The 9,034-nt window shown below is 42.1% G+C and overlaps 1 protein-coding gene across 1 annotated transcript; it reads right to left on the reverse strand.

Annotated features, from left to right (window-relative positions):
- Positions 1 to 7,424: 7,424 nt before the first annotated feature.
- LOC110540742 (prohibitin 1-like) lies at positions 7,425 to 8,243 on the reverse strand. The gene has a single exon (XM_021627494.1). It carries the CDS (start codon positions 8,241 to 8,243, stop codon positions 7,425 to 7,427), a length of 819 nt encoding a protein of 272 aa, XP_021483169.1.
- Positions 8,244 to 9,034: the final 791 nt, after the last annotated feature.

The raw sequence follows: 9,034 nt of genomic DNA on the forward strand, positions 1-9,034 counted from the left end.
AAGAGCAAGAGAGCTTTATTACTAGAGTCATTGAACACAAGACCCAAGACTCACTGATGCAGCAGTAGAGAAGTGGGACCCTGAGCCCTGAGTGAGCAGGGTTTTTTAAAGGGAAAAACTGCCAGCAGGGGGTTTCCATGACATCAAGCAGGGGGGTTCATGCCTTGACATTACAGGATTGGGTAAAAGCCATTGGGGCAAGTTGACTTCCTACATTAATCACAATTGCCATCCTTCTAAGATACATCTGGAATGTTGGGGAGAATTTTCCCAACCGATTCTCATTGATTATTGCCAGGGAGATTGTCTCTATTTTCTATCAAGTGTTTATTCTGTGATATTTCCTGGAGGCTGTTGCTAGGAGAGTTAACTTTGTTTACTGCCAAGTGCACATTCTTTGATATTTCCTGGTACCTGAGTTCAGCTTCCAGTCAAGATGGCTTCTCATTTCAAAATGGAGTCACCAGGCTAACTTAAATTCTTCACCATCATCACTCCTTCTTAGTATAGCAGTCGAGGGTGTCCATTTGGCATTGCCTAGTTATTCTACTTCCTGGGACCTTAGTCAAGTTTATTGACCATCTACTAATGCCCTCCAATGTAAAATAGGGCTGACAGTGTCTTCTTTGGCGTACACTAGGTGAGATGGTATTAGTGGCATTGCTTATACGAAGTAGTCATCTGCATTGCACATTAATATTTAAATCTAATCTTCACTCAGTGTTATTAAAAAAAGAAAGTCCCAATCATTCAATTTTACCAACAAAGACTCAGGAGCTACATGCTGGGGTGAAAACTTGCTAGCTCAAAGAGGCAGAGAAAGCACTCAGCTGACCTTGCTACTCAGCTCACGTCCCAGGAGGAAAAAGCCAAAAAGCCAAAGCTTGCTAGCTCAGCTGAGGGCCAAAAGGAAAAGGCCTGCTAGCTCTCAGGACAGCCCAGGAGGAAAAAAAAAACCAAAGCTAAAAACCAAAGTGCTTAAGAGATCTTTCTTTTTCTCCAACACTGTTCTTAACTACCCTTCAACTCAAAGTCCCTCCTTACTACTTAATCCCTGACAGTTTCTTTCTTGCTCTGCCTCTTGACCTAGGGCTAACTTTATAAAATCCTGTGTACAGAAAGCTCTTGGATTAAATGTATGTGCTAGGTTTGAGCCACAACGTGATTGCCTGTTTACAATAAACAAAAAGTTCTTGGATTAAACGTATGTATTAGGGCTGAGCCACACCAAACAATAAACAGGTTTTTACAGTTTGTAGTCTCAGGATTCACAATAGAATCAAATAGCCTGCAACAACTCAGTATAATTCCACTGGTCAGACCTGCAAAGCATGCTCAGAACTTGAGAGGAAATATTAATATTAGCTTAAACCAAACAAGGCTTAATAAGCCACCTGCCTTAGGGTTTCTGTAGCTGATAAAATGCTTTAGCCATAAGTCACTTGAGAAAGAAAGGGTTTCTTTTATCTCACAGCTTCTAGTCCATCATCCAAAGGAAGTCAGGGCAGGAATTGAAATAGGAAGCTGTAGACAGAGGCCATGGAGGAGTGCTGCTTACTGGCTTGCTCCTCAAGGCTAGCTCATCCTGCTTTCTTATAGAATAAGTGCCATTTTCCCAAAGGTGGGACTGCCCTCAGTGATATGGGCCCTCTAACATCAATGATCAATCAAGAAAATGTCCCAAAGGCTTTCCCACAGGCCAGTCTTGTGGGAGCTTCTTCTTAACTGAAATTCCTGTTCCCAAATAACTCCAGCCTATACAAGTTGACATGGAACTAACCAAAACATGGTTCTTCCTTTTAATTTATGTAAAACAATATAAGAGTGATATTTATATCATCTTCAAAGTCCAAGTAGAATGAGTTTGTAATGTTTATCAAGTTCTTCTCTTCCCTATTATTGATAATGAATGCACTGAAATCTGAAAGTCAAGTTCTTTTTGACATTTCAGGCCAATCTTGGGCTTGTTGCTTTATACCCTGAAGCTCATCTTCCTCATGAACAGATGTAAGCACAAAACCCAAGTGTCACTAAGATATCTTTCAATTTGAAAATGTTCTGATTCTCAGAGAGGTCACTTGTACCAGTCACCAGTCACTTAAAATGTATTAACACCATGTGGAGAGAGCTGCTTGTGTGTGACTCTTTGAGATCAAGGTCAAAGCAGGATTATATCCTGACTCCCTCTATCCTGCTCAACAGACAGAACAGGTCTGTCTGCTACATGAGTACAGGCAAAATCTTTACGTGTGGATTGGATCTTAGTGAGTATGCTATTTGAAAGGCATATCTTCTTCCTCAAAAGAGCATCCCACCAATGGCTTTTGGCTAGAGGTAACTCTTTGGCACACCTTTACACTGCATTCTATATGTTCATCATTATGAATGAAACAGCTGGAATCCTGCAGTTCTTCTGGCCAGAAGACCATGGATGCAACCGATGGCTCTTTTGACTTCTAGGGCTTCATATGAGTTATTTCATTCAAATGGCATATCCTTCCCAAGGGAACCAATATTAACTCCTCTGCTTCAGTACAAGTCCGTGTTTCCCAATGACCAGCTATAAGGTTCTTTTTCTGGCAGTTTCAGCTGGTTAATTTACACCTCATCATTGACCTTTATCTTAAATATTTTTGCTTGGTTTATCCATGCATATCTGGGAACGTTGCCTTCTTTATTTTGGGGATATTCAGAAAACTTAGTGTAGCATTGTACAGAGAAGGAACATCAACTAACTAGATGCTAGCTACGCTACTGGTACCTGCATCTACCTGTTGGATTGAATCTAGTATTTGGGATTGTGGGGTTCGATTTGATCATTCAGTGCAGGTGTCTCCCTTGTGTCCCACGCTCCCATTCACAGCATAGACAACTTAAGAGAGGTGATTTAGTTTTCATCCCAACACTGTCTAAATCTTCTTATCAGAAACCGGAGAATGAGAATCTCAGGAATAACTTTTTTATTCTGGATAAAAGGGTCTTCTCCTTACACCGGACTTATTGCTGTCCATAGCGACCTAACAGAAGGAAAAACAGACTAGCTGGGATGCCTTCCCTAATGTGCTGTGAAGGGTCTAGGAACCTCCCAAAAAAAAGATACATGATTTTAAAGCCAAACTGGATAACCACAGTGGACACTAAAGTGGACCCTATCTCATCAGAAATAATAATTAAAAACAGGAACCTTAGTATTAAAATTTGTTGGAAGCATACAGACATAGACCAACTTTAGTTGAGATGAAATGGATGGGCTTTTGCATGTAGCAAAGCTATTTATGAAAGTCCACAGGGTTAAGGATTAAAATTTACAGTACTAGAGAACTGGCAAGGAGGAAACTCCACAGGCTGATGTCCAGAACTGAGAGTTCGCCTTAACAGTTCAGAGGGGGCACTGAGTCTTGGAGACCTGAGTGACTCCTGACTGTAAAAGCACATGCACCTCAGGACCAGACCTTCACACTGGATAAAAACGAAGATGTCAACTGGCAAGCAGTATTTGCCATGAATAATTTAATCTAGGATTAGCAGAAGCCAGCTTCCAAGTAACTCCTCGATGAAAAACCGGCCTACTGCAGAGCCTCAGCGGACGATTCCCATGTGTTAACGTTCTGGGCCTTGCTCTTGGAAACCGCAGAAACTGGCTGAGTTTCTGATGCTAGCACCAGGGAGCCCTGGCCACCTGCTCAGTGATTCAGAAGCCCAGTCCTTCTATTTTTTAGGTTAAAAAATGTATAAGATAAAAAGATGGATGTTAACATTTTTTAAGCAGCCCTACGTGTTTCTGTGTGCATGTGTGTGCCAGTGTGGGCAACGCACATGTGCTTGGGTGTGCACGTGAAGAGCAGGGGTTAACCTCAAGTGCCATCTCTCAGGAGCCATCCACCTTGTTTTTTGAGACAGGGTCTCTCAGCCTTGAGACCTGAGTCTGGACAGGTAACCCACCTTCTCCTTCTTCCTAGAGCTGGTATTTTAAATGCATGTCACCATGCCTTCTCACCTCAGGTCCTTATGCCTGCATGAAAGACATTCTACTAAAGGAGCTACCTTCCCAGGCCCCAAGACTTACACATTTTACTAAAAGTAATTCTACTCTCGCCATGCATAGTGAGGTGGAGTCTCAAAAGCAAAGAAACAAAGAAATGAGCTATACTTGCTTGAAAGGACCCAGAGATTATTAAAACAGGCCCTCTGCAGGCTGGAGAGATGTAAAGAGATGGACCAGTAGGTAAAGGACTAGCTGTTCTGCCAATGTTTGGGGTTCTAGTTCCAGCACCCAGATGGCACAACCACCTATAACTCCAATTCCAGAGGATCCAATGGTCACCCTTTCCTGACCTCAAGCACAGACATATACATCCACACCTAGGATGATGGGCTTAGAAAAATGGCTCAGTGGTTTAGAGTACTTACTGCTACTAGAAAGGATCTGGGTTCAATTCCCAGGACCATCAGTGATTCCTGTTCCAGATGACCCAATGCCCTCATCTGATATCTACAGGCACCAGGCACATTGAGGTGAACAAACATACCTGAAGGCAAAATGCTATGTGTATAATGTAAATATAAATAAGCCTTTTAAAAAATAAATTAAAATTTAATAATTTTAAATGAACACAGTATGTATCTCTATTTGATCATCTTAAAAAATCTCAGAAGTATTTTCAGTGAGTGTAAAAAACTTAGTAGATTTTTAAGTATTTTATGTTTGGTAGAAATTACGTAAATAGAAATTCAATTAGTTTCTTGCGTATGACTTCTACATAAAATCTATTTGGCATATATTCAACTATATTTTTTTATACCACACATGCATATATTACAAATACCTGCTAAGATTTTTCTTTCCTGGTTTGTTGAAAGGAGAGTTTGATCTAATTGATTTTTAAATATTGACTAAGTCTTACATGCCTGTAATAAGTCTCACTGGACCTGGTGTATAATTTTTATGTTTTGCTGTAGGTGGTTTGTTAATGTTGTCATAGGTATTTTTATGTCTAAGTTTACTTTCTAGTTTTCTCTTTTTGTATTCTTTTTTAAGATTTATTTATTGGTTTTGTGTGTGTGTGTGTGTGTGTGTGAGAGAGAGAGAGAGAGAGAGAGAGAGTTTGTATGACTTTATGTGCACTGTGTGTCCCCAGGAGCCCACAAAAGACAGAAGAGCACATTGCATTCTCTGGACCTGAAGTTATAAGCAGTTGTGCTGCTATGTAGATGCTGGAATCGGAACACTGACCCTCTGTGAGAGCAGCAAATGCTCTCAACCACTGAGCCATCTCTCCAGCCTCTTTTTGTTTTGAATTTGTGTGGGTTTCGTGGCGGCGTCATACCTTCAAAAACAGAGGCAAGTTTCTCTATTATTTTGTTACTTTTCAGGTTCCCTCTCTGACATCTGCTCTTTGCTCCATATTCTTCACTTTGCTTTCAGTTTATTTTGTTTGTTTTCCTAATTTCATGTCGTTTTCTGATAAAACGTAGTTTATCAGTCAGGTGGAACATACCTGTAGCACCTGCAACTTAGGAGGCTGAAGCAGGATGACCAGGAGCTCAAGGCCAGACCCAGGGCAAGCGTGGGTGACATGAGGCCCTCACTTCTGAAGACAGCAACTCTAAAAAACGTGGTTGCTGCTTGTAGACCTCCCACCCATCCTCGTTAACATTGCTGCTCGCTGCTTCAGCCAGCCACAGTCCAGAGATTTCACAGATTCATTCTCATTGAGTTCAAGGTATTTTCTTTTGCTGCTTCTACTTTGAATCATGAATTATTTGGAAGTATACATTTAATGCACATGTGTTAGTGAATTTCCTGTTATATTTATGCTGTTGGTTTCTACTTGAATTCTTTTGTAATCAGAGAACATGCTTTGTAATTTCAATTATTTTTAATTTTTTTTTTGATGTGCTGGGGATTAAATTAGAACAGAGAGGCACAAGCATGGTGCTGTTGGAGGATGTTTTGTTCACTGTGTATACAAATGTTGATTTCTGTACCCAGAGATCTGGTTGCAGTCTGGACTTCCGCACTGTAATTTTTAAGAAGCATCCCCTTATCTCAGTGTTATGTAAAAAATTGTTCTCCATCAGTTCTACTTGGTTAATAAAGAGCAGAAAGGCCAGTAGCTGGCTGATCCCAGAGACTGGGGTGCCAGATGGGGACCACAGAGAGAGAGAGGGTCACTATGAGGAGTCGCCATGGAGACATGGATGAAAAAGGAAGTGCAGGATGAACAAGATGGCAGGTAAAGGGCCACATGGCTGGGAAGTAGGCCAGGCACTCACAAAGTGCTTGTGACCATCTGTAACTCCAGTTTCAGGAGAACTGACAGCTGCTAAGCAAGTTGTAGTTTTTAATAGAATAAAATTCAGGCTTGTAATTTTTAAGTAGTTTTATTATTTTCTGTTTATGTTTTGCCTGCATGTATGTGTGTGTATGTGCCATGTGTGTGATGTCTGAGGAGGCCAGAAGAAGCTGTCAGTTCTCCTGAAACTGGAGTTACAGACGGGTTACAAGCACTTTGTGAATGCTGGGGCTCAAACCTTCTATAAAAGGAACAGTACTGAGCCAACTTCCCAGCCCAAACGTGTGTGTGTTAAGAAATGTATCAATTTTGTCTAGGTTGTCAAAGTTGTTAGCATAAAAGTGTAAAGTTATGTTTTTAATGCTGGCAGGGTTTGTAACAAGAAGACCTACTTCCTTTCTGAAACTGGCGACTTGTGCTCTGTTTTCTCCTGCTCATCCATGTAGAGGTTTGTTGATTTTTGTGCATTATTTCCACAAACCATTTAGTTTTCAGTTTCTGTGCATACACTGTGTGTGTGTGTGTGTGTGTGTATATGAATGTGGATGGGCGTGTGCAGGCTGAGGGGCATGTACAGAGGTTAGAGGGCAACCTCAGCTATCTGTCCCCACCTTGTGCTTTGAGACAGGGTCTCTTGGTTGTTTTCCTGTGCCTGAACCAGGCTTGCTGCATGCCAGCATCCAGAGATCTCTACTCTCTACCTCTCACCCCCTCCATGAGTCAAGAGGTGAGCCCTGCTTGACTCTTGTCCTGGGCCTCCAAACCCAGGTCCCCACACCTGATGGCAAGTGCTTAACTCACTGACCCTCCTTCCCAGCCTCCAACTTTTTAATTTGTAATTTTTGTTCATTTATTTGGATTTTGTGTTTCTTGATATGCTCTTGTGGTGCTTATTTCTCCCTTCTACGTTTGGGTTTACTGTGTTGCTCTTCTCTCCTCTCCTCTCCTCTTCTCTCTCTCTCTCTCTCTTCCTGTTTTTAATAATTAGAGATCTGAAGTGATTTTACTTTTATTTTCTTCACTTTAAGCCAACCATGAAAACTCACACTGCTCACACTGATTTCTTAGGTTGGGGCAGAAGAACAAATGGCCTGGTTGGCCTGAAAAAGTCAAACAGGGAACGAGGCATCACTGGGGAAGCTTGCGGAGCACGGACCGCCCAGGTGGCAGGTAGGTGACGTTCGGAGAGCCAGAGAGCTGGTTTGCAATGTCCTCAGCGGCTTCCAGCTTGCGCAGCTCAACCAGGCCATCACCTGCTGCGGCTAGTGAGTTGCCGACCAGCTCAGCTGCCTTGGCGTCACCCGCAGTGGAGATGATGGCTGCCGCCTTCTGCTGCTCAGCCTTTTCCACCACGAACCTGGCCCTCTCCGCTTCCTGCTGAAGCACCTGTTTCGCTTCCACCGCTTCTGTGAACTCCTTTCCGAAGGTCAGATGTGTCAGGGACACGTCATCCAGGAGGAGCCCAAAAGTCGCTGCTCTCTCTGTGAGGTCATCGCTCACCTGCCTGGAGACCAGCTCTCGCTGGGTAATCAATTCTCCAGCATCGAAATGAGCAACCACAGACTTGAGGACCTCTGTGGTGATAGACGGCAGCACCCGCTCCTCGTAGTCCTCGCCTATGCTGGTGTAGATGCGAGGAAGCTGGCTGGCCACCGGCCGGAAGAGGACACGCAGGGTGATGTTGACGTTCTGCAGATCTTTGCTCCCAGTGATGACCGGCACATTCCACGGTCGAGAGCGGCAGTCGAAGATAACTGGCTTCTGTACCCAAGGGATGAGAAAGTGAGTCCCTTCCCCCACCACGATGTCCAGCACTCCACGGAATCGGTCAAAGATGACAGCTCTGTGCCCAGCATCCACATTATATAAGGCGGAGTTCACCACGCCTCCTGCTACAGCTAAAGCCAGGCCCAACTTCCCAATGGACTCAAGCACTCTGGCAGCCATGATCCTTCTGTTGCATCCACTCGGCCTGCTTTCAGCTTCCGGTGTTTTTCTTATGTTGCCTTCACATACCATACGTACAACACCGCTGATTACTGATGTAAGAATTTAAAGTTCTATCTTCCATCTAAATGCCCTTGTAGTTTGAGCCCACAAATTTTGACATGTTCCTTATTGTATAGCTTAAAACACTGTTCCCTGGTGACTTCTAACGGACACATGAATCATTTAGAAGTATGTTACTTGATTTGTGAATGTTTGGAGTTTGCCTTTGTATTGTATTAATTTTAAATGTCTAAAAACATGTTTTATAATAAATTAAAATTTTCTAAATCTGTAGACACTTCTTAACCTAACTTTCATAATGACTTTTTTTTTTTTTTTTTTTTTTTTGGTTAGTTTAGAGTAAGTGCTGGAAAAGAGGCTTGTTCGTTAGTTTCTGGTATATCTTATAAATATCAACTAAGTCAACTTGGAAGATGATGGTATTCAAATTTTCCAATTCTTTACCTATTTTAGGAGGGATCTAATTTTTCTATCAATTGTTATTAGATCTTAAAACCTGGTACTTTAAGCATATAATTGTCTTTTTCCCTTTAATTCTGTTGATTTCTCCTCATGTATTTTGAAGCATAGAAGTAGGAAACAGCAAGATTCAGCTAGTAAATATTCAAATCTGGGTAAGGCCAGGCATGGAGTAATATTGAGATTATTAATTTTCATCTCTGTTAAATAATGACTGCATGGATAGCAATAACAACATTATCGTGCTGGTTTTCTCTCATGCTGTATGA

This window comes from Meriones unguiculatus, chromosome 9, assembly GCF_030254825.1.
Source record: "Meriones unguiculatus strain TT.TT164.6M chromosome 9, Bangor_MerUng_6.1, whole genome shotgun sequence".
Taxonomy (NCBI): domain Eukaryota; kingdom Metazoa; phylum Chordata; class Mammalia; order Rodentia; family Muridae; genus Meriones; species Meriones unguiculatus.

What these genes read in the sequence shown, in the direction of transcription:
- LOC110540742 (XM_021627494.1), bottom strand. Translation starts at nt 8,243, where the DNA reads ATGGCTGCCAGAGTGCTTGAGTCCATTGGGAAGTTGGGCCTGGCTTTA.